General features: G+C 40.9%; 1 protein-coding gene across 1 annotated transcript; it reads right to left on the bottom strand.

Annotated features, from left to right (window-relative positions):
- Positions 1 to 252: 252 nt before the first annotated feature.
- On the bottom strand, positions 253 to 25248 carry ZNF488 (zinc finger protein 488). The gene is made up of 4 exons (XM_064662786.1): positions 25075 to 25248; positions 12188 to 12410; positions 8122 to 8350; positions 253 to 6192 (listed from the first exon to the last, which is right to left on the bottom strand). The coding sequence occupies exons 2-4, from the start codon at positions 12401 to 12403 to the stop codon at positions 5024 to 5026; spliced, it is 1614 nt and encodes a 537-aa protein (XP_064518856.1). The 5' UTR covers positions 12404 to 12410; positions 25075 to 25248; the 3' UTR covers positions 253 to 5023.
- Between the last annotated feature and the right edge of the window lie 775 nt (positions 25249 to 26023).

Here is a 26023-nt window from a genome sequence, read left to right as displayed (position 1 = left end):
AAACAATATTAATTGTTAAACCCAATACTTAAAGACTTTAGCCATCCATTCAAGGACAAAAAGTTATACCATATGGGCACAAATAGTAAAACTTTCTTCCTGTAGTAATATGATACATACTTATGAATAATAAATATGCCCAGAAATTGGAATGCAGTTGGGAAAACAAACAATGAAGATGCATTTGCTGGTGAGTTCATTTCAAATCAATAGTGCTGGTAGCTCACTGAAGTGATTGATTTCACTGGAAGATTAATGTGCAACCTTGAGAAATTTTATTACTTGACAAAATATTATTTATTATTTCATAGGTCATATACTGGCTAATTAATATTGAAACTGCCAGGCTTAACAAAGGTCAGTGTGTAAAAAACCATTTTTTCCTGTCTTCACAAAGTGCTACGTCATAGTTATTCCCATCTCAATGAACTTAGACCTCACAAAACTACAGACAGTAATTGTGTAGAAAATTACACTGCATTGAAATATTTGAGTATCACAAAACTACAAGTGAAAATTAGTATGGAAAATCCATCATTTGTGGCTTAAATGAGAAAGTTAGACGGAAGGTTTTTAGGGAGGGACAAGCAATTTGGTAAGTGCCCTTCCACAACAGAACAGGAAACATGCTGAACCTGCCACTTTTCTCTCATCTAGTTCAAGAGCTGACATGGGCATTCAACAGTTTATAGCACCATTTCCTTACCATCCAACCTAGAATAACTTCCTGAATTTTAATCCTAATCATGTTCCTTTTAAAGGCAGGAAGAAAGGAGCTGGTGTATCAGACCACCTAGCAGTATCATCTTTCTCCTTTTAGCATTCATAGAACTTTAACCAAAGAATGACAGCCAGCTTTTCCTTTTTTTTTTTTTTTGGGGTTGCCTTAGTCCAGTGATTTCTGAACTGTGCTCTGTAGACCAAAGGGAGCCCACAGACTGCACTGATTAGTGAAAAATTACCCCCTAAAAAGCAAGTAAATATGTATTTTTCAAAGGCGTATCTGAGTGCCATTTTGATGGAGAAACACATCTTCATTGGAAGAAGTTTGAGGATCAATGATCGATAAGTGAACAAATATCCTAATGTGGCATTTCCTATTGGCAAATTCACTACCCACTGCAGAAAAACACTCTGCACAGCTAAGCTTGACAACACTGTGTTGTGTCCTTTTTCACTGATCCAGAAACAGATGTCATGAGAAACAGTGGTTTGATCAAAATGAACAGGCAGTTGCTAGCAAAGACAGGAAAAGAAACAGTCAGCTTGTCTCCTCCTGTTTTAAAAACAAAATCCTTTTTTTTTTCCCTAGCATTTCTACTTGTAGAAAAGACAGAGATCTCTGCTGTAAAATCACAGTATTTCACTGGGATAGAATGCAGCCCTTCATGAATTCCTTAAGTCCCTTCATTTCTTCACAAACCGCCTGCTCTAGTGGAGTCCTTTCCTTCCAGCAGGATTTCATCTGCACCAATTTAAATTTTCAGACTTCTAGACATAAGGGGAAATAAGCTTCCAGCATGACTCAATTATAGGAAGTTTGTTTTTCTTTGTCTCGTTAGGCTTCCCTCTGCCTGTGCAATACTTGGTTCACTCAGCTTTAATATGAATATTTTCATTTAAAGACATAAAATCTGCAAAAATTTTGGACAAGCCCCCTGGTTTATTTAACCCAGCTTAGATGAGACACTCAGTTAAACTTGAGACACATAAAAGACATTCACCATGCCTGCACAAGGAGCTTTACACACGAGCTCATTTAACACATAGCAAGTTCTGCTTCTGTTGGCATCTATGTGGGTTTGCCCTGATATCAGCACAGATGCAGCAGGCAACAAGATGTCATATTGGTTGGTTGTGTGTAAATAAGTCTTAGTCCACAAAGCACTTCTGCCCAGAATAAGAAGCAATCTGTTCACTCAATTTTTATGCCAATGGCCACCTCCAAAGGAACAAGGGTAATATTGCACACAGTTGCCTACAGTGTGATTCCCATGTTACAAGAGGAAAATCCTCAATCTTTACATGCCAGGACCAAACTGCACTGCTGCTGCCACTGGAGGAGGTGAGCAAAGTACCAGAAATAAAGCTGATTAAAAACCTCTCCTCTTCATTTTTACCTTTTGAATCAGCTCTGCCACTTTTCATAACTGGTTCCCTTGCCTTTCTGTGCACAGAAGGCATTCATAGATTGCTTGTCATCACAGTATGTAAGTTGCTGTGGTTGAGATACGCCCACAAGGACACTGAAAAGAGTTCTTACACTTTTTTTTTCCTAGAGAAAACAAATCAGTGACATAAAGGAAAGCTATATCTCTCCCCGTAACCTTGCTGCTTGCTTAAGCTTCATACCATAAGCAGAGTGAAGAAGTTTGATTACTGTTGAGCACTCTAAGGAGGTAGGTCTAACACACCATCAGAAGGTTTTGAGATTTAGCAGCTGTTTATCAGTGGTTGATTTTCCACACTTTCTCCAGATCAGCTGTACCAACGCAAAATCAGTGAAATCATGTAACCAGTTAGATTTGGTAGTGCTTCATTCTGATGTAAATAGTACACCAGGTGTAATACACTGGAAAAACAGGCCCTTGGAGCAGGGTAATATTGAAGTGATGTGCCAAAATAATACTGGGGAGCACTATACAGCTGGACCCATCTTTTTCCAGACGAAATCTGAAGCTAGGTTTCTAACTATTAAACTGTTAAGAAAACATGGCATCTTTCAGTAAGTACAGAGGAGAACATTTTGCAGCAATGGTACCAAAAAATCTTTAGTCTTATTTATACTGGACTGGTCTGATCTTAAATAATTAATGTAAATCAGAAGTAGCAACATGGACTTATTCTGGATTTACACTGGAATAAATGAGATCACAATCTGGCCTAAACTACTAATGGGAAATATAGCCCTGACCACAGATGAATGCAGTTACACCATGGAGTCCTTCATTACACTTTATGGACACTGACTTCACAGTAAAGTGGCTGGCACTCAGGTAAAACCAGATGGAGTGAAATTTGGTCCATTAAACCTTGCCATAAATACATTCCTTACACAGTAAATGTTATTGGACACAAAGTAGAGATGGAAAGATTAAGAGGAAACCACATCGTCCCCCCCCACTCAATGCAAGGTTGTTCCCTGTGCTCCATGTTTCAAAGTCTTTGTTTGTTTTGGTTTTTAATGACTCCAGTGAAAGAGATTCCACCACTGACCTTGGAAAGCTGTGTTATAATCCAACTCAAAGGCATAATATAACACTTTTATCTCTTTATGTTGCAAAAATGTTGGCCTGCAATAAGTCAAATGTTTACATCAACAGGAAACAACCATGTATTAATGTTCAGAAGCAATGCATTGGGAGGAATACAATCTCATGACTTACAGAAATCTCCCAAGAGGTGACAATGAGTGTAATATGTTGGTTCCAACTGACAGCCTAAGACTCTCAGGCTCTCTTTTATTGCTCAGATGTGTTTATGTGCTGATACTTGCATTATCAGACTAGGCATTGTCATGGGAACTCAAAATTCTGTCCAGTGTGCAGCAGACAAACACTGGAGTACATCATCAGTATGGTGGAACATAAAGAGAATATTGCAATGTCCTTTAGTCTTAGCTGGAAAATGAGTGGTTTCTGATCATTGTCTGGAAGCGAGTAATAGCCCTTGATGAACCAGATGAGGCTCAGAGACAGGCCACAAAAACACCAGACAACCTGAAAAAATTCTATGCGAGAGAGAGAAATTATTGCTTCAGGAACACATTGTCATAAGCTATCAAGAGCAAGCCCCTAAATGGATTTAAAAAGTAATGAAGGCTAATTAGCTGGGCTGCAGTAACAATAGACAATGCTTCTTCCCACCCAGGGCAGTAAAAACTCATCTGCTTCTGAAACTCAGCAAAGCTCAAATCTCATGGAGAGGCAATAGAAAGAATTTGGCACTTTCTTTTTAAAAAAGCTGGAGTTGGCCCACATATAAACCAGAGGATAGATAAGCTCATCTAATGCAATAAAATTCATGTATACCTGCGTCATTTTGTGAAGGCCATTCATATTCTACCTGTTAGCAAAACAGAGCCTATCATCCACCATTAGTGTGCAGATTCTATCTATCAGTAGTTAATTGTAACTCAAATACCCTAGTTGCTTCCTTTGGTATATCCAAAACCTGAAAACCACAGGCTAAACTCTACCCCCATCACATCTGTATGCCTGCTAAAGTCACACAGACCTTGCAAGCACATCTCAGGGTAGAATTTTTGCTTCCTGTCTGTCTACACAATAATGTTGACAACAGGTCACATTATAATACAGATCAGGCTGATTTGACTTTGTAAAAGATATTTCAAAAGCAGCAGAGCCTAGAACAGAACTCAGATATGCTGCTTTATAAGTCACATCCTCTTTGGCAGTCTGCTGGTCAGTTGTTGACGATCACAGATTTCAGACAGTCTTAACTTCAGGTTCCTTTCAAAGTCAAGGAGATAGTGAGATATAAGTCTTTAGCTCACAAATCTGGTAAGAGAGCTGATTCAGCTAACATAAAGGAGTAAGAGTCCACCAACACTGCTAGAAATAATAATTTCTTTTCTCTTAGCATATAAACTCTGATTTTTTTAGTGCTCAAAGGTTCCTCATTCAATTAGGTGGTTGTTACTTCTGTATTTACATTGTACTACACAGACACCAGCAAATCAAACATAAGCAAAGAAAACTGTGTCTGCAAAACTATAATTTTGTTCCCTACTCTGCAAAGTAACACTGCATGCACATTCATTTCACTATTTTATTTCCTCAAAAATAAGTTGACAAGGGCTAGGTTGAGTTTTCAAAACTTACAAGCCACTCATATTCTTGTAAACATTTTATAATTTTTTTGCAAAGCATCTATTATAAATTATTGTAAACAGTGATTTCCTGCAAGAAATTAATGTAAACCCAAAAAGTATATAAGTGAACAATGATTCCCTTCTTTATACAACCTGCCCAGTCCCTTGGTGACATCTGTCTGCACAGCTCTAATTATGAGAAGTCATGTGTCGGGATAAATGATGGCGTTCTCGGAAGTACTCATGACAAATGGGACATGTTAGCTTCTCCTCTCGTCTCCTCTTGCACTGGGATTCAGTTGAGGAGTATTCTTTTTTGTGATGTGACCGCATGTGGAAGACTAAATCAGATGTCATGCGAAAGGACAGGTTGCATTTGGCACACCAGTTCTGGGCAGCCACTCCAAAGGATGTGAAGGTGGGGGGAAGAAGAGTCAAGGAAGAGGAGGAGGAGGAGGAAGAAGTGGTGGTTGTGTTTTGTAACTGCCCTCCTGCTTGTTTGGGCCACGGTTCTGAGGTATATGGGAAAACATTGCTCCGAGTGATGCTTGTCTGCAGCATCTGAGCATTACACAAATCACTGACAAAGAACTTGGAATTGAGAAGAGTGCTGCAGCACATGATGTCTGTGGTGGCAATGAAGCCAGACAGCTCCCCCAGGCTCTTTGCTGACTCACTCATGGGATTAGAAGAATTTATTGCAGCTCTTTCTGTTAGACGCTTACTGGGTTTGCTGAAAGCACTCTTCTGTTCTCCTCGAGCTCTGGTGGGCCAAACAAAGGAGAACGCACTACCAGAGGAGTTCACCAACACTTCCTTTGATACCTGCTCTTTACTACCTGGGACCGTGCCATCCTCCTGCTCTGGCTCCTTCAGTTTCTCATGCCTCAGCTTCTCCTTCATCCTCCTGACCTCAGTGAAAGCACTCTGCTTCTGCTCTAAAACATCCTTCCTAGCTGACTGCCTCCCTGAACTAAGCTTCCAGAAAGAACCAGCCAATGCATTTTCTCCTCCAACCTCTTCCTTGCCCCCACAGTTACGTTCCTCAGTCAGATTATTGGTTTTCTCCAACAACACTGTTTTCCTGCTCCTGTTGTTCTCAGCCTCTTCAGATTTTGCTCTCCTTTCTCCAACAAGACCATGTGCATCGTCTTTACAAGCTGCCATTTTGACTTCTAGATCCCTTGCCAGACTGTGGAAATTTGTGGTCTGCTCAGCTAAGTTGCTCTTTTCAGTCTTAGGGTTCTGGAAGTTCCTCCACAGCAGGGCACTCTTCTCTGGGACACAGAGGAAACGGACATGGGATAGGTAGGAATGCTCACATTTAAAGACTCGGTCGCATTCTTGGCATCTCAACTCTGCAGAAACAGACAAAAAATGATGAGTTTTGCAAAGGCAGAATCGTGGATGGATGCAGATACTGACCCTGTCATTGACACAAACAAAAAAATCAGAAACACCTCTTGTGTCATACAAGATAACACATGGTAAAGCTAATGCCAGTGCAGAATCAGGTCCCTTCCTGCTATACAAAATGGTTCCCTCTTATTTGCCTCCATGTGCTACTTGCAGAAATGCTTTCATTTAGACTCTCAAGCCAAGACTGTATTACATAAAATGTAATTATATTACATAAAATTAAATAAAATGGCCAGTACACAGTGACCTGGATAAAATCATATAGACTTTATGATGATTTGAAGTCTGAACCCAGATTTGGGTCTACATTTCTAAACTAAGTCATTGGCTTTAATACAGGACGAATGTTAAACTCTATATATCCAAGCAATGATGTGTTTTAGACCTGGATTCAAAGACTTTGAAACAAGCCTCTATTTTTAGGATATTCTGGAAGTTTAATACCATTCACAAATCATCGGACCTTAGCCTGAAGCCTTTACTCATGCTCATTTGGCAAGCTGTTATATGCCTTAAGGCACAGCCGTCTGTGGCACAGAAAATAATGTTCAAAGTGAAACAATGGCAGTGATGTGCAGGAGGAATGGGGAACACTGTTTCCTTCTGGCCTTCAGACCTACTGCATCTCGGGTTCACTGGGAGGATTGATTGCCATGAACAGATGATACGTAATTCAGCAACCAAGACACATACGGTACAACTTAACCTTTGCAAACTATATCCATGCTATGTTATTTCACAACACACAGCAATTTTTAAATGCAAATGATGCCAGACAGCACCTGAGGCCTCGGCTACATAGGAAAGTTCATAGATTGGTTAGGTAGTACCACAGATTCCTAATTTTGGGCTCAGCGTAGCTCAGATCACTTTCCAAATTACAGAAACTGAACTTTCTGTAAGAAAATAAGGCTGCTGTATTGGGTGGAACATTACATCTGCTAGTTTAAAGTTTCTTGTGCAGATAACACTTTTCCCTGGTGAGTCCAAAGGGCTGACAGTGTGTGTCTATGCAGAAGCTAACAGAATACACTAAAAACAGCTAGAATTATTTAGTGAGTTCCTGCTATGAATGTGTCTGTATTAATTTAATATTAATTTACAGAAAAGCACATTATCATATAAATTTGCCAATTCATACCTTTACCAGCCTACACCTTTACTAACCAACCTCTACAAATCAACTACAGGGAATGTAGAAGGGGTTTTGTTCCAATCTAACTAGATAAAGTTTGGAGCAAATGATAGCTGTAGTCAGACTTGGCATGGACCTGACTGATTTTCTTGGTGTCTACGTAATGTAGATGTTTATTTTTTCAACAACTGCCAGGTCAACTTCTTTTGGAGCAACGAATTTTCACCAACACCTTAGAAACAAACTCAAGCCCTTTTCCTCCTTCCCACTGTATCCCACACCAAATAGGCAGACTGCTGTATGCAGTACTGTCGGGTTTATTATGTATTTTTATAGCCCTGGTCTTTTACAAGATTAAAGCTGAAACTGGCCTATACCTGATTCTTCAATGAGCTAAAAAAGGCATATTTCCAATTGATAATTTAGACTTTTAGGATTCCAGGTTAGTCAGGTGCACTGGTTTCCATTACATAGCTCAAAAATTTCTGCATGAATCCCTAGTGCACCATCCTCTGCTAGAAAGTAGAATGAAAATGGCATTGAGAACTGCAAATCTGTTCTTGCTCTATGCCTCCAGTCCAATCCCCAAAGCAGAAGGTCTCTTCTCTTAGCTGACCAGCTAAGGATTTAGACAGGTTTTATTTCACTTATTACAAAACAACTGCATACTAAAGAAGTTGTAGATTCACTTTCTGCCCTCAGTGACCCCTGCAGTCAGCAACTTGGTACTTACCATTCTGGGGACTCTGAGGTTTTATCTCATTGAAACCCAAGAGGCTGGAAAGCTCATCATCATACCAGACAAGCAACTCCTCGTTTTTATTGATTTTCCTGGTGGAGCGATAATATAACTGGCTGTTTTCTAAGTAAGCTTCCAAGTTCTGCTCCTTGCTATTGGCAGCTGCTTGTACAAGTCTCATCCAAGGCAGTCCTGTGGGACTGTGCACAGACGTAACGTCTACCTGTGAGACAGGACACATAAAAGGGAAGTTACAGGTCTTGAGAGCCAGAGTAAGATTTCCATCACATTGAAGAAGAAAGCCTGTTTTCTGCCTTATATTGAGCAAATATGACAAAGCTGTGAGCCTGATACACACACCCATGTCAGCAAATCCAAAGTCATCATAGGGAAAAGGCTTCCCCTATGTGAATGCTAAGAACTCTGGGAATACAGCTGCGTGGGAAAGAGAAGGAGACACCAGTGTTCATGTGTAACATCTCATGGCAATGCCATGGTATGTTGGCCAGTCTCTGGCCCACTCATGGCAAGGATGATGTTCTCTGTCCTTTGCAGGTTATCTCATGAGACAGTGCCAGGTGTGGATCACAGAGGTACAGAAGGTGTGATCCTCTGTAAGAAGGGGTCTCAGTCTCATGGGAAAATGGGATACGAGTCAGGGTGCTGTGGCCCGGGGGGATGAGAGATGTGCAGACCCCTGGATCAATGCAGTGAGAGACTGGAACACACACTCTTGGCAGATGCATGTGGAGTTTTTCACTGACATAAGAGGATATGGATCAGGAGGTATAAGAATAACCCTCGGTTATTTGATTCAACATCCCAAGTAGATAACATCTGCATATCTGTTTGGCTAGATTACATAAAACATAGATTTTATTAAATATAATTAAGAAGCACTTATATGATCTCTTTCCTTTTTAAGAAACAAAATTAGATATTCCTATTCTTACCTTTGATAAATAATTAAATTCATTTCAAGGTATCTAAACAGATAAAACCTCATCAGATCAGTATTCTTCATTAAATAATTTCTTAGGTTGTAAGGTCAGGCACTAAAAAGTCTAAAAAATAATATTAAGTCTGCTATTTAAAGTTCTCTTCTGTGTGTATATTAAAGTGTAGTCCTCAGTCACATATAAACTTTTATCCACAGGACTCCTGAGTCATTTAGTCACAGGCTGACTATGCTCTGGACATAATATAACTACAAAACATTTGGCTTGGTCTTCCTCTTTCAGTGTGACTCCCATCTTAGTTTATTACACTGAATAGGGACTGATTTATTTCTTTATAGGTTTTTCCTTGCTGTTTACCACAGCAGATCTATGCCCTCTGCAGTATTTGAAAGATGGGGAAGATTTTCATAGCTTGAAGGCTGAAACACAGGGCGATCAAGGGCAGCATTTACATGCATAAAAAGCCTCAACTAATTTTTGAAGCATTAAGTCATTGTTTAGAAAGGAAAAAGTTTGAAAATGAAAAATGTCTAATGACAAGTATGATCTAAATTTCACCCCAAGCAATGTATAGCTCTTTGTTTTCCACTAATTGCAGGGCAGCCACTCAGTGGTGTTTGGTATCAAAAACAGTATTTTGGCTAATTATTTCTCTAGTTTTAACTGACTATTCCCTACCGTGAAAAGTACGATCACATTAGTAGCCTGGATACAAGAATGAAACATTAAGGGACCATTAGGATGAGAGTTAATTAGTATAAGGGAGAAAATAAATTAGAATGGCCTGCAACTGGTTCTCTCTAAATGCCACAGTAATTAACAATGATTGAGAAATACAAGTGTCTGACAGCGACACAAGAACACCCACACACAGTGGTTGTAACTAATAGCTATGACAGAGGCTGTCATATTTTAGTTGCTGTGTTACAGAAATACTGAGCAGCCACCCAGCGCTCTAAGCAAAGTCAAAGGGAGCACAGCTTCTCCAGGAACCAGGAGTCCAGGGAAAGAGCTGAGTGAGCCTAAAGAAGGTGTGGAGGAGTACCAGACATGAGATCTGGGTGCTGCCAAATAGAAGCACACACCAGCATTAGTTTTTCCGTGTGTTTAGAGTCACTATAATAAACCCAGCAAGTCCACCCTGTTCTGGAGATGGCAATCCCTCAGATGAATCCTTTGCACCCATATAGGAGGAAAGGGCTTCACAGCCCAACAGGCTCAATCATAGCTGGGCTATGGAAGCAATGTGGCTTCCTTGGGAGAGACTGGAGGAGAAGGGAGAGAATATGACTCTTCCTTGAAACCCACAAGAAGCTGTAAGGGGTAGAGGAACTCAGCTGGAAAGAACTACCTGTGCCAAGGGTTGCCAAGGCATTTGCTTTGCCCAAGTGCATAAATTGGGCCAAGGAGTTCAAATTAAGGTCTCCAAGTGGATGAGAGAAAAATTATGGAGTTCCCTTTTGGTCTAAACAAAAAAGCCGAAGATGAGGAACCATTGTTAGAAATAATATTCCCAAATTCTTGCCAAATTATTCCTGTGTGTATTCTGTTTGTACTATAGCCAGCAGAGCAAAACCCATTTCTTGTTCTGCATTTCAGTGCCATGATAACAACAAAGTATCATGATTGAATTGTTAATTAATTGACTACACAGAGTTAGGAGCTTAACAGTAGTTCCTGATTTCTGGAAGGTTTACTTTTAATTATGAGTAGTTAACAGGATATGGGACTACCGATTGCATCTAAAACAGCTACTTGCACAGAATTCCATGCATTTACTGCCAAAAGACAGAGATCTGAGCCAACTCAGGCATCCAATTTCATTGCTGCATAGCAATTACTTAGCTCAAGTGTAGAAAAACACTAAAGCCATCTCTCCAGAGGGCTCTTCCAATGTAGAAACCCTTTGAGGCTCTTTCTTGAGTCTACAGTAATTCAAAACTCTCAGGAGAAATACTGACATATTCCATAAATAAAGCCTCATTTCAGGACAGGTTTCTCTCCAAAGAGTTCATCGATCTCCTGGCGTGCTAATAACACTGTCCAAGAAAGCAAACTTGTGCCAGACTCAAAACAGTCAGATAAACCCTGAAGCCTTTTACTCTCTTTCTTACTCTGTTTAAAGCAGAAGTGTAAAACAGGTACATCCCAACAACTGTATCTTCCATATTACACACACACACTGGGATTTCTCTCCTCCAGAGCAGAGAACTCTTAAGTGAACCTGGATCTCTCCCAGATCCATCCATGCCATGGAATGTGGGAAATTGGCTTTCCTCACACCGTAAAACACTACCTCTCCATCTTCATCTAGACCAATGGTGACTGAAAGGCACTCCAAGACCCAGAAAGCCAGGGTAACAGGCCAGCACGAAATATGCATTGTTCAAATGAAAGTGTTATGATAAACAGTGGCTATGGAACAAAAAAATTTTGGTAATTAAAGTTAGAAAGTTAACGCTCCATCACAATGCTGGGGTTTCTGCCTTCTCTACAGTGATTGAGAAGTGTAGCTCTAAAACAGACATACGTTTCTAAGGTAACTTTAGGAGGTCCATGTACTAACAGCAGTGAGTTGTGGCTGCCTGAAGATTGTGTGGACTAGTTGCTCAACTGCCCTGGTGATTTCACTTTTATGGATAACTGAGCAAACTGTGTTAGCACTTGCTTGGATCTGTCAATAAATGCTGTGAATCCACCACCTGCATGAATCAGTGCAATGCCACAGTTTTCCCTCTCTGTTCTCACAGGGTTGTCACACCTGATAAATATCCTTTGTCCTGTGTAAGGATGAAACCTGAGCGTGAGGTTTCTAAACTATTTGTCCCTCTCCCCTCCTAGTCCACACCAGTGCTGAAGCAGCTCATCAGTCATCAGCCTAGAAGTGGAACTTTGTATTCTTCCTGCAAAGGAAACAGTTTTCACTGAGGTCCCTCTAATCTACAGCTCACAAATCAGAAATGCATTGACTACCTCTCCCCTCTGAAGGAGCTGTTACTCATACCGAACAAAACAAAAAACCTACCCCTTGCAAAGTTACCTTCTCAGAGATGGTGTAGCTCTTTTTGATACGACTGACATTAAACAATGTTTTCTCATACCTTAAATACATAGTGGATGTTCCGTCTATCAGAACACTTGAGAGCAATAAAAGCTACAGTGTCCAGCAGGGTGTTCTGGAGCATGCATGGTCCAAAAACAACTTCTTCAGGAATGTCTTGTGTGGTATGAACAGTAGCCAATATGTCCGGAAAATGGTGATGCAGAAGCTTGTTGTCACTTGTCCAAAGGAATTTAGGCAAAGATGTAAGTTCCATTATAAACCTATAAAATACACAAAAAATCACATTTGGAATAGAGATGGAAGTGGAAAGGGGCATCACTACTTACAATACAGAGACTTCGAGGACTATAGGTGAATTGTAAGAGCATGCCAGGACATTGTTGGTTACAGAGTTTAAGCATTACAACATCCAGTTTAGAAAGAGAAAGATTACTTTGCACTAAACCAAAATCTTAGGTTTGTAAACAAGTGAGTTACTCTTCCTGGAATAGGCAGACACTCCAAGAGTTCAACTGTTACTCTCTACAGTCAGAAATTTTGGGAACAGTAAGAGAATTTTCAGTAAGTAGAACTTGGCATATTCTTGTTCAGCACATTCTCAGATATCCCTCTTAATTATTAATAGTTTGTAGAGGTGTGAAGAAAGGTAGAGAAGGAGAAAGGCAATAAAAAAAGCAAGCACTTTTTGAAATAAATTTTTAAAAAGCTGTGCTTTTTTATTTGAGTGCAACATCAGTCTAGTTTCTGGTTAAGCTGACACAAAACTAGAAATAAGTCCCAAGTCTATCCAACCTGAATGCACAAAATCTGTGGAGATGGATGAAAAATATTTTTATATCTCAAAATATGTTATCAGCTGTTGTTGAGAAAATCAAATCAGATTATGACTATTTGCATAGCAACACTTTTAGTACAATGCTAGTAGAAGATGAATTTTCCTGCCCTGAATGTAGAATATTTTTCAGTGCAGAGGTAAGTTCTGCAATACGAGCCACAATCTGTGAACTCAATATGAAGTGAGGAGGCAGGTTTGAGTTATCCATCATTCTAAGCTTCTTTAGGTTTTTAATAAAGATATTGCCATCTCCAGCTCCCAGCTGGAGGTCATGGAAAACCCCTCATTTATGCCATCAAGAGCTGGATCAGGTCCATTAGGCAGAGAAAATTAAAGAGAACAGCAACAAGCCCTGAAGACGCCTTAGCCTAATAAATACTGAGATAGAAGGGCTGAAAATCTAGTCTAATCTTTCTCACTCTCTGACATCAGAATTGATTTGTTACTCACCGACTCACTACTTAAACTGAAGTGGTATAATGTGCTCAGGAGAGTTCCACTGATTTAACTAAATCAATTTCTAATTCAGTATAGTTAATTCATTATAATTTTTTCCTTGTAGGCAAGGTTTAAGATCTTACCCTAAAAATATTAGAATACATGGTCACATATTCAGTATGTAGTAAACATCTGATGGATGAAGGCCTAAACCAGATGACCAAGGCAAAGAGTGGGATATAACAGGTAAAAAAAAAAAAGACTGGATGGCTTGCCAGGGATTAGTCACTAAGAGAAGGATAGACTGGGTTTCTGCTTTCTTTTAATGGTAAGTTTCACTTCCTGGTTTCCCAATCATTTCCTAAAGTTACTACTGGTGTGAAAACAAAATGACAGGATATATGTGTACATTTGTAGAATATATGGAATCTACCTAAATCAATGCAATGTATTCATATGTATGTGGTTGTTTCAATTTAAAATATATCAATGAATAAATGGAAACAGTCAAGGCATATTTGTTTAAAATAATACCAAAAATAAATGTTTCAAACCGATCAGAAATTAAATTTGATATCTAAAATGCTTAAAAGTCTCTCTAAATAAGTTTAGAAACAAATTGTAACCTGAGCCAGTTTATTTTCTAAAGAATTCACATTCAGGAAATTCCTAATCTCTTCTGACATTATTTTACTTATTCACTTATGACCCTAGAAGGCGACACCTCTTACTAAGATTTCCGTTTCCGTGAAATTCATCTGAATTTTTTCATGTAAACTAAGATAGTGCTGTACCTTGACATACTCTTGTCAATCCAGGGGAAGCAGAAAACCGGGGCCCTCAAAATGAAGCTTTCAATGAGGAAGGACACTGGATTTGAGCACACACACTTCTCATTGGAAGAGGATGCATGCTACCTGTGTGCAGTCAGATTTTTCCTCCGGAAAACTCAGCCCAAGCACATATACGAGGGTTTAAAGAAGCTACACTCCCTCCCAGCCAGCTACTGCTGTTTCCTCCCTTTCTCTATTTCAGCAGCTTTTCAGAGAGTTACCGTAAACCCAACCGTAACAAGAACCATTTCTCCAAAGGCTGAAAACGTGCGGATACCAAGGGAAGCTGTGAGATTGATGTGTAAGAGCACCACCTAGTGATCCCTAATGCAATCCGCACCCCAAAGAAAGATTCACCAAGGGGTACGACACGTTCTAGCACTGCTTCCTGCCAGATAGGTCTGCAACCATCAGCTCGAAAAGCACACCCACAGCCCACACCTCCAACCCTGACATTTCTTCTGAGTTCCTTGGCGAAGGTGTCAACAGTTCCCAACAAGGCGTGCGCTGCCTGCTGTGCTGCCCACTGCCCTGCCCCAAATCCTGAATACAGATGGGTTTCCACACACCCGAAGGGATGGGCACGCACTAATCCCCTGGACACAGGAGTCTCTTCCTGTCTCATAGGGGAGGGGAAGGAAAGCTTCATTAGGAGCACTGCCCTATGGCAAAGGTAAATGGCCATGGGACAATAAATCAATATTTATTCTCCAGCAAATAAACCAATATGTGCATGTCTTCAGTTCCATTTAATTACCCATATTGATGGGATATGGGAAATGCAGGTTAATATGGATTATCAGATACTTCCTAACATACCTCCTCTATGCACCCCTCAAACTCAGTATGACATTAAAGTTTGTTTTTTTTCTAAGTGACTTGTTAACTTAATCTGTGTTCAGAAAAAAAAGAAAAAAAAAATCCCTCAAATCTACAGGCATAAATGCCAAAGACTCAAAGTGCCACTTTAGCAGCTGTGGAAGCACGGAACTCAACTCCTGCACAGAAAGGTCAACTTTGTGAAAAAGTTATGAAAAGGATTACACAGCAAATGGAATCGGTTAAGATCAGCCTTGGGCCAAAAGCTTTCCGCATGGGAAGATCAATCTTTCCAATCATTTGTCGAAGGCACCATCTAGTGACAGATCTCAGTATAACACAGTGTCGCAAGACAAAGCAACACAGGACATCCCATAGTCCCTGGTGCTGTTGGTGTGTGGTATTGCCGCAGCTGCTGAGCACTGTCAGGCATGACTCGTTTCTCTCGTGAGTGGATCATTCTCTCTGCCACCCTCTGCTCAAACAGGAGGTTAGGTGTCTCCACGGGTACTGGGTTTTATAGGGTCTGGTCACCGTTATGTCAGGTAGGGAGAGTAATTTAAATTTACAGTGCTGACTTTTTGAAAAAGCGAAGGGAGGCCGAAGATGTGCTGCTCGTACTCAGAGTGGAGAGTGTGGATACTCAGCAATATTACTAAGAAAAAGGGTGGATTTTTTTTCTACAGTCTTCAAAGAGCATTAAGAAAGCTCTTCCCTCTGTACCAAGTAGATTTCAGCTTCTGCTACAGAGGCAAGTCCATCAGCTGAGGGACAAGAGCGAGCACACGACTGTACTACTTTCAAAAATGAGCTGCTACCTCTGCAAAGGATTGTGCTGCGTCCTGTGGGCTTTCTGACCTGTCCTCAGAGGGCTCCATTCCAAAGTGGAGATTCATCCACAGGACAATACTGGAACAAGTCTTGCCTCCTGTAAAGGTGAGCAGTGGTAGGGAGTTCTCAGGCAGCTGCAGCCCTTATCCTGGAGAACAGAAATACTGACTTCCTCAAAAGTAGACTGAGTTTTGAAACATGATTTCAGAGGAGAGAAACAAATTTAATTGATTTACTTTCTGAACTCTGATGGAGCCAAGGAAACCAGAACAGATGAGCTGAAGGGAGGTAAAAGGACCATGGACAACAGGAGTAAGAGGTATAAAACTATAAAAGCTTTACTGGCATCACAGCAATACTGTGGCTGGAGTGTGGAACTCAGCAGCTCCAGCATAAAAGAGGGTACCCACAGACAACCTAGGTAATGCATTTCTACACTGCAGACTTTTTTAAATTACATTTCAAGATGACTTTTTAATGGCTGTTGCTGTTAAAGAAACTTATCAGTCTGTGTGACACTTTTAAAGAAAGTTTACTAACACAGATTTTACCTTTGTCCCACGAGTTTGAGGATGGTAGTGTCTGGAAAATGCACACAGAGGTGCCTTTTCAGCAAAGCTCAGGAAAGTTTAGCAGTATCCCAAGTCTAAATCCACATAGTGTTCTTCCCCCAGTAATTCCAGTCAAATACTCATTGACACTTTACAGAAATAAATCTCAACAGAGTATGGGCATGAGGTTGCCCAGGGCCCTAATCAGTTCTGCTCTTTTCAGTCCTGCCACCATTTACTGCAAACCCAGAGACAGCTGTGTGCAAAGTCAGATCCTACTGCTGCCAGAGGGCATCTGCTAGATTCTCAAAGAGGGTCAGCAGGTGTATGACTACACTATGGCACTTGCCAGTGCAGAAGGCAGCTGCATAACAGTCAATGCAACCTCATACCTTGAAAGCACCAACAGGTATCTCAGAAGAGCAGCAAAGCATGCAGCACTCAAAACAGATGACAGAAATGAGCTAGAACAAAGAAAGATCATGTGTAAGTAGGCCAGAATATAAATCTCAAATACCTCTCAATTTGGATGGAAGTACATGCTTTTCATTTGGTTATAATCTAAAGCAAAAACTTCAGCCACAGCCAAGATGCTTGGGAGGTTTTTTTGCAACTTTCCTTAGTTTTCAGGAACCTCATATTTGAATCTGAATGAGCATTCTACACCAAACCATGAACCCAGTACTTGAGCTCTTGTTTAATTACAAATCTGGTCTCAATACAAATCTCACATCTTTTTCAACAGTCTTCATAGTCTAAGGAAAGCCATTAAGAATCTACAAATGGAGTCATAATGAGAAATTGAAAAGGTATACTAGAATGCTTGGCATTTTTGTTTGACAGCCTGAAGTAGGTGAATTGCTCATATTCTTTCCAGGGAGCAAAGAACAGAGAAATTATCATAACAGAGAATCTTCAAGATTTCAGTCAACTGATTACTCTTGTCTTATGTTATTGATTTCTGTAGTTTGGCTACCTCCTCTAAGGAGCAGTAATTCTGCTGTGTTTTCACTTCTTACAGATTCACTAGCTGTTTACATATGACTAATCCACTCTTCTTCTACTATGTAGCAAACTTCACAGGACTCTGTTATAAGCTTCATGGTGAAGGTCATATCTTCAACTCTGTATCATGCAGGCAATGACATGCTTGCCTCAAAGTGCCAATGCTGGGAATGCCATCGCTTCCCAGAGACATGATCCCACCATAATCCTGCAATTCTCACTCATGTTCTGCATAAGCAGTTCCTGTCCCTCTGGGCTCATCCACACATGTCTCTGAGAGGGTGAAATAAAATTAATATTTATAGTGCTTTACTAGCACATTAGACTCAGATCACCTTTGCACGATGAGTACTCTCCATATTCTATCTGTCGCAGATGTGAATTCTTCATATGGATGAGTTTAGGGACTTGCTGTTTAATGGACTCTTCATCCCCCAGAGAGTATTTGATACATATATACCATGTCCCTGAGTGATGGATTTTGCATCTTGATTTCTGAGAAGTGTGACAGATCTGTCAAAGAACAAGCACCTATAGGCAGGCAACTCCTTATGGATTATGCAATTGTGGATGTTCCATTAAAAAGCACATGAAATAGATGGTGCTCACAGCAAGTCCTCCCAGCCTGCTTGTTTCCAGAGCAGCACATAAATTGTCAGTCATCTTTTGGTTTCCTAAGTGTTCTTCCAAGTTGGAGCTCTGCAGATAGCCGCCTCCTCCTCTCTCCCTATTTCCTAGCACTTGTATATCATACCATTAACTAAATAAGATTACCACTCCTGCCTTCCTGAAAAATGTTTACGTAGCTCCCACACCTCACGAGAAAAATATGTTTCTAGAGAGGAAAAGAGAGAAAGGAATTTTCAGATCCCTGACTTTCTACTGTATGGCCTTCAGATGTCACTGCAAGCTCTTCTGAAAAATGTCTGGAAATTCCCAAATGTAGAAAGACCAATTTTAGCAAGGACTCACCTACATCCTATTTTCAGAGGATCTGACCCGATTCTCCTTGCCACAGTGATAATGTTGAACTGTGGCATCATTTGGAGCTTCTTGGTGATCATAAAGACACTGGTAGCCTTGCTTAATATTATGATCAACTATGCAAGTGTGAAAGAAACAAAGTAGTTCAGCTCTTCACAATCATACATGGAAGAAGATAATAAAAACTTTTCTCTTAGATTAATTTGATTTTAAAAAATGTCAGTAGCTTTTTCTATTTTGCCAATACATTCCATTCTAACTGTAGATTAATTTCCATATAGTTATATCACTTTCAAAGCAATTACTGCAGGTGGAAAAGAAAATGGCACGGAAGTTACTAAAAAAAAAAAAAAATTAAGTATTTAATCCTGGAAAGCATCATCCCAGAGTCTCAGACTTTTTCCAGAGCACAGATTAATGTAAAGGGTATACCTCTGCACTTGCAATGTCAACAAAACTGAAAGAAAAAAAAAGATGAAATATTAAATACTGGAACCATCATTTCCTTCACCTTTTAACTTACTCCTTTCTGCTCAGAAGTGTGACGGTATTTTCCCTGAAGTGCATAACCTGTGACTTTGTGCCAATGCACTCCTGTGGCCGCTGCCAAAACTGCCTTTGATTTCAATAGGTCTGTCGGTCTGAGGAATCCACGATCAGACATGCAGTGTCATGCACAATAAACTACAGATAATAAAGGAATTGAGCTGATGCAGACAGAGTGGTTCTGTCTGCAGCATTTATTATTCTCTGTTGTTATAAGGAACTGAGGATTCTTAACGTATGAAGGAAATTTCAAAGGAATCAGAGACGGAAAAGTGAGAAAATCCATCTGCGGGTTTTATACAATCGCTTTTCTTCTGAAGGTTTTCTTCACTTTTTAATTTAAGCTGTGAACTGCAAAGGAGAAGAATCAAAACTAAAACTGAAGGATACTGGTGGGAAATCAAAATTTTTCTTTTAAAAGGTAAAATAAGTAATTCCAGAACCCACACAATAAATCCTAAAAGAAATCACAACCTGTTTCCTAAATTAAATTATAAGCTGAGAAGTCCTTTAAAAGCAAGAAAAGTCCAAACAAGTAATTTCTTTTAGCTCACTGCCATGGCAAGACAGAGCTTATGTGCTTCAGCCTGGGTGCAGCACTGGGAGCTGTTTCCTTTTGAGCATGAAGTGGTTTCTTTGTACCTTTAGTGCTGAAAATCCTGCACACATTAAAAAAATTTTACAAACATTCATGGAGAGGACAGGCAGATACATCTATGTGCTGCCATTCCCAGCCTGTTTGGGATGAACAAAGCCATCTGGGGGTTTGCTACCTATCAGACAGACATTATATCCCAAGCAGAGTATGTAAAGATCTTGGATTATGTTAGAAAGGAAAGAATTGCTCTTGATTTTAAGAAAGAAAACTAGTCATATGTCACTCATTTCTGAGTCTCAAGTTTAGCAACCCGTCCATCTTTGAGAAAGAGCCCATAAGACAATATACCTTGAATTTCTAAGCATTGAGTATGCTCTGTCATCCTCACCTTTTTATTGGTCACAAATTTGGATGCCAGCAGTGATTCTGCATAAAAGAAAGAGGGCAGCTGATCCAAAGAGGATCCTTGCCTGCCAGTCAGTCATGTCCCATTTATGCATTAAGAACAGCCCAATTAGCACGGATTAAAAATGAGATAATGATAATAAAACCTGTGGAAACTTGGTGGTGTGGTTTTTGTTGTGTTGATTTTGTTTGTCTGTTGGTTTGTTTGTTTGTTTTGCTGTCCAGGGCTACAATTGGGGCATATTGTGAGTACCTCTCTTCTCAGTTCCTCACAGCTCTTATGTACTGCTCATTTGAACATATGGCATGATTCAGTCATGCTTGCCTGACTAGCTTGCTTGAGCTAGGCATCTGGGAAGAAGCAGAAGAAAATACAACAATAAGCATCAAGCAGGAATTTGTTGACTGAAGAAATGAACTGAATCTAAAGACAGAAAAATAAAATTGGGACTGAACTAGCCTGATGCATGAAAATGATTTTTCCTTGGCATTCCAGGCTTCCCCAGCTTTCTTTCATCATACTTTTCTGTACAGCAGCTGCACAACTCTCATCTGGCAAGCCTCTAAAAATAATGAGTAGAAACAGGGAAACTCACTGCCTGGCATCCTCTGAAATGATCACGAGGCAGCTCAAGGTGAAAAGCTTGGTGTCTACTTTGAGCTTCCTGCAACTGGGCCCTTTTTGAGGTTTTATTGTGAATCAGAGGCCTCCAGTCTTATGGGTGCTCACCATTTTGTTGTTGTATCGTCATGATGTCTTCAGGGAGCATTTCTCCAGTTCTTACTATTTTAAGACTCTATGGTCTTCAGATTGTCTTCTATCATCTGAAATCCCCAGTACATGCAATGTAAGCTGACAGCTCTTGATGAACCATCATTATATCTTGGCTGGATACCCAACCCAGTGAATCATGAAACTGCCAAAGCTTTTTATTATGAACAATCTCTCAAACTTCAGTGGGAATAATGAAGAAGACAGAGTTAAACTCCCTGTTTGAAAATGAGTAAACACCTCTAACTTCACATGTGCTTTAAGCAAGTCTTGTGACATAGAGGAGCCATTAGGAAGTGCAGATTAAAATAAAAGCCTCCAAGTTTCTTCTTATTTTCTCTGAGGACAGGGAAAGTTGAAGTGGGCTCTCTCCTGATGGATGGTAGCTGCCCCACAGACACGCAGAGCTGCCTCTCCACGGTAGATGTGCTTTAAGTCCAAGACCACCACAAGGATGCAATTTCCAGTCCCTACCTGAAGTCCAGGAACAAAATCCCTGAGCCTGAGCATCACAACTAGCCTGATGACAAAATAGATGAGATTTGATGAAGTCCCAGTAGAGTCACGTACCGTAGCCCCACTGACTTTCAAATGGCAGCTCAGCATCAAACTTCCTTACGTTTTTAGGACTTTCCACATCGAACCCCTATTTCTACTGCCACTATCTTCCATGGCAGGAAATGTGGTACGTAGGAAAGGAATGCAATATCCCACATAGCTGGAAGGCCTGGTTAATACTGATTTGTTGGGATGTGTGATGCAACAATCTCTGCATAGATCTATGCGAAGGTTTCTTTGATTTAGCTGGAGGTTTTTAATCTAGTAGAACACAAACAACAGGTTCATTCAGGGCTCTGTTCCACCTTTCACAGGGCTTAAATACAAAAAATGCAGTGCAGGCACTGGGAGGGCTTTTGATGTTTCAAATTGGACAATGAGCAACAGTAATACCAAGCCGCATCAATTAGAAAGAATAAAATAAGTTTATTTTCTGCAATACCTGTGGTTCAGACAGACTGGGTACATGTTTCAAAAAATGTCAGTGTTTCTTTCCAGTTGGGTTGGTCCCAGGGGCAGAATTAGTTCTTCTGTCTGGCACTGTAACTGATCTAATGAACCCTGTTGGATGGTACTGGGTTGTACAAATCATTCATAAATCAGGCAATCCACCTGTGGATAAAAAGATGACTACGGCTCTGTAGTCTGCTGGCTTTCAAAGACTTTATTTTTGTGTGAAGCGCTGACTCTTCACTGGACTACAGCTATTCTGTCTAATGGAAGAACAGTACCTTTATCCACCACTTTGCTCTTATGGTTTCAAGGCCCAAGACCTAAAAAAGAGGGTTTCTGTAGGATAAAGGGAGCATGTTTTAATTCTTCATCCAGTATTAAGGATTATCAGACTGTAAATGTTATGAATTAACATAATTTCACCTCCTTATACACCTGTGTATGCAGTACACTGTATGGATATATTTCAGTTCAGAGCACAAGGTATTTCATATTCCAGGCCTGAACTGTGCTGGTGGTCAACTCGGATATTTGGTCTGGTTTCTACTCCTGCTGCTCTGGCATTGTTCACTATTCAGCAATGGACATAATGCCCCAAAACATCACAGGAAGTTTGAATTTTACAGGGAACAACCAGGAAAGAACAGAAAGCAAATGTACAAATGCCTCTACTTTTCTCACACACAAAAAAAAGCATACAAACCCCCCACATTTTCAAGCAACAAAGTTATTCCATGAGGGGGGAACAAAGAAGGCGATTATTCATCTGTCACATAGTGTAAGAAAGTTACTTGTCTCACAGATGTGTGTACCTACCCACTTTCAGCAAAATCCTTGTTTGATTCACATAAATAACAGCCCTGACCATAGCAGTTTGTGCTAACACATTTGTTCTCACACAGATCTGTGCATTTGGTCCTTTATCCAGGCATCCATGCAGACAAAACCACCATTCCCTATGCGTAGCCACAGAAAATGAAGGAACAACCAACCAACATGATCTAAACACAAACAGACTGAACCAAAACCAAACAGACTGAAACAAAATGTGTGACTTGTGAAAACAGTCATAAACATTTGTCTTCTCTCTTCATACAATTCCCATTTATGCCTCCTTTTCACAAATCTAAAGAAATTGCGTTATCTGGTTGACGTAAAAGATATATTAAGGTATGTCCCTGTTACTATTTTTGGCAGCTCTAGATTTATAAAGAAGTTCTATCTGTTCAAAGGTTTCTTTCTGACAGGAAAGCATGTATTTATGGTGTGTAAGCACAGACATATATATACGTAAACACATATATACACATACATACATTCACGATTACACATACAGCTACAGCTCTTTATTTTTTGTGATTTTGTATTTAAAGAGAAGTGTTTTAAAACAAAGAGCAGTTACTTTCACATGGTTAATACTGGAAATTTCTTCAACAGTGCTAAGTAACATTAACTTACATTAATCTTATTTACATTAATGCTAAACTAAATACATAATGTCAACTCCAATAACGGCAAGTGATGGAGCTGAAGAACATGTTAGCTGAAATTGTGGGAAGCAACACAAACACTACAGTAAAGCCAAGAAACCTTTTAATTTAAAGTGATTTTCTAAACTAAAATAGATCTGACTTAAAATAATTTGTTTTCCAAAAAAATACTCTGTTCTTTGACTTGGTGTTTATTATTAGCAATTGCATGTAATGTAAGACTGTGTTGCAGGAAAATTATATTAAATAAAGCATAGCACTACAGACATGAAAATATCCATCTATATCATACTAGGATTTAGCAAAGTAATTTCTTATGCAAAATCTCTGGTACAATCTGTAATTCTTACACATAATTTATTTCTGTACTTTGTCATCCAGTTATATTATGTTCAGATAACGGAATCTAAAGTAGTATTTTGACATTACATTAATATTTCTATGGCTCCAAAGCTATTTTTTTCTATAATATAATATCTCTACAGAGTTTGATAAGGCACTTCTACTTAGCTTTGAAATACTGGAAAATGATTAAAATACAAAAAAAATGGCTTTCTCAAAGAACAGCTTATGCTTTGGTGTATTTTTACACATTAAAATATAAATTTAATCACTCTATTGCCTAAAGAAATCCCTCTTTCTAATTCCAATCATATTTAATAAATGGTAACAAAAGCTGTCAAGTGCTATATTTTGCATTTTTAAAAGCCAAATATAAGGGATAATTCCTGAGTCACAATTTATTATTAAATTCTGAATTTCATACGTGAGCGCAACTGCTTTTTATTTAAAAGCAAGTATATAAAAATATATAAAACTATTTAAAAATTATATCTTCCAGCAAGTTTCTATTGACATTTCTTCCAACTAGTAGCTGTCGGATCACAGAATAAAATCATTAAAATGCTTCAAACATTTCCAGTGGACTGAATTCCTACAGAAACCTTTTCATGTAAGGATTTGCAAATTTAAAGATCAATGTGACATTTTAAAGTGACAGCAATAACAGCTCCTAACTTACTTAACCACTAAAAAATTCTATTACATGAATATCCATGATATAAGGCTATCCATGGGACATGGACAGCCTTGTATTAGATACGAATAGAGAATAACAATGTAAACTATTCCAAAGAAGTTCATCAATCTCTTAAAAGCAATTAGATCCTAAGCAAATACCTAAAACAGTCACGATGCTCTGATGACCTGTCGAAGTTGGAAGGTTGAGGAGAGCTGTAACCAATAAAAAGAGCAACTGATGCTCGAGAGGTCTCGGCGAGAGAAGAGGAGCCGGGAGGGAGAAAAAGGGCTACTGCCGGCGGGTTTGCCAGGGCGGATCCGCCTTATCCCCCCCGCCTCCGCATCGCCCCCCGGCAGCCCGGGGACGGTACCTGCCGCTCGGGGGACTCTCCTCGGGGCCCCTCGCTGCCGCACTGAAGCGGGCGGTGACAAGGTCGGGGTTAGGCACAAGTCACAAGGGACACCCCCGTGCCCTCGCCTGCTCTCCGGCAAGCCCCCTCCCCAGGGCAACCGCCCTCCCCGGGGCAGCCCGGCCCCGGGCACGGCAGGTCCCGGCGGTGCGGCAGCGCCCGGGCTGCTGGGGGACCCCCGGAGCGCTCCGACCGCTCCGGCCCCGACCCACCGCCCGCCCCCGCTCCGGGAGCGCAGCGTTGCGGCCCCGGGGCTGCGCAGCCCGGGCGGGCGGGACGGCGCGGCCGCCGCTCCGCCGAGCTCTGCCCGCGCTCTGCCGGCGGCAGGGGCCGCCCCGAGCCCCCCGCCCGGACCCTCTGCCCCGGCCCCGCTCACCTGGGGGTCCCGCTGCAGGCTGCCGCTCTGCGGCGCTGGGGTCCCCGCCGTACCCCTTCCCCTCTCCCAGGATCCCGCTACGGCCAAGTCCCCGCGGAGCCCTCACCCCACCCCACCGGCGGGGTCGCCCGGCCCCCCAAGAGCTGCGCCGGCAGCCCCCCGCCGCCGCACCGCCCAGCACGGCGGCACCCTCCTCCCCCGCCACGGCTCCCCGCCCAGAGCAGACCCCGGGAAACGCCTACCGCAGCGCCTGCCCCCGACCCCCGCCGGCAGCCAGGCGTCCCCCCTCCCTCGGGACCCGCTGCCACTCCCGCCCGGGGGGTCCCGCAGCCCTTGCCGACGCAGAAGCCATCCCCGAGCGGCTGCAGACCGCAGCGAGGGAGAGTCTGAAGGTGGACGGGATTTCCCCTTGTAACGGTACCATAAAACGAGGAGTTTCTTTTAAACTTGGGGGGAAAAACACACACACACACCCCTCAAATAAACAAACCAAAGTCATCTTCAAAGCTTCCTTCCCAGTTGTCCTTTAGAGCATTTTACAACATTTATCAACACAATGCTCTCTTGGGAGCTGCAGGTATTGACAAGAACGGCTTAACATGAAAATTACTGTTTCATAGAAAGTACTCGCAGGATAAAAATTAGGACTTTGAGGTATGAAACGATTTGTGGCACAGCTGGTATGTAAAATAAAACCATCAAACGTCTTGTCATAATCAAATATTCCCTATATCTGGACTAGCCACATTGCTTTTGAAAGATGTCGTTCCATATAAATGCCTTTAACGCCTGGTAGAAAATTTTTATGAACATGTTGACAAATGAAATAACTCGGGTTATTTGATTAGTGTCCATGTAATCTGAATATGGGATTGTATCGGGAAAAGAAACGTCAACACTTTAATGCTTTTGAAAGGATGGATTTTCGCTGCAATTAAAGAGTAATCTT

This window comes from Pseudopipra pipra, chromosome 8, assembly GCF_036250125.1.
Source record: "Pseudopipra pipra isolate bDixPip1 chromosome 8, bDixPip1.hap1, whole genome shotgun sequence".
NCBI lineage: Eukaryota > Metazoa > Chordata > Aves > Passeriformes > Pipridae > Pseudopipra > Pseudopipra pipra.
Note: the sequence above shows the minus strand (reverse complement) of the source record. Positions and strands in the feature narration are given on the sequence as shown.

Coding starts and splice junctions, on each gene's coding strand:
- ZNF488 (XM_064662786.1), bottom strand. CDS start 12,403: ATGGAACTTACATCTTTGCCTAAATTCCTTTGGACAAGTGACAACAAG. Junction 8,351..12,187: donor ACATCCACTATGTATTTAAG/GTATGAGAAAAC, acceptor CCTGTCTCACAG/GTAGACGTTACGTCTGTGCA. Junction 6,193..8,121: donor ACCTCAGAGTCCCCAGAATG/GTAAGTACCAAG, acceptor CTGTTTCTGCAG/AGTTGAGATGCCAAGAATGC.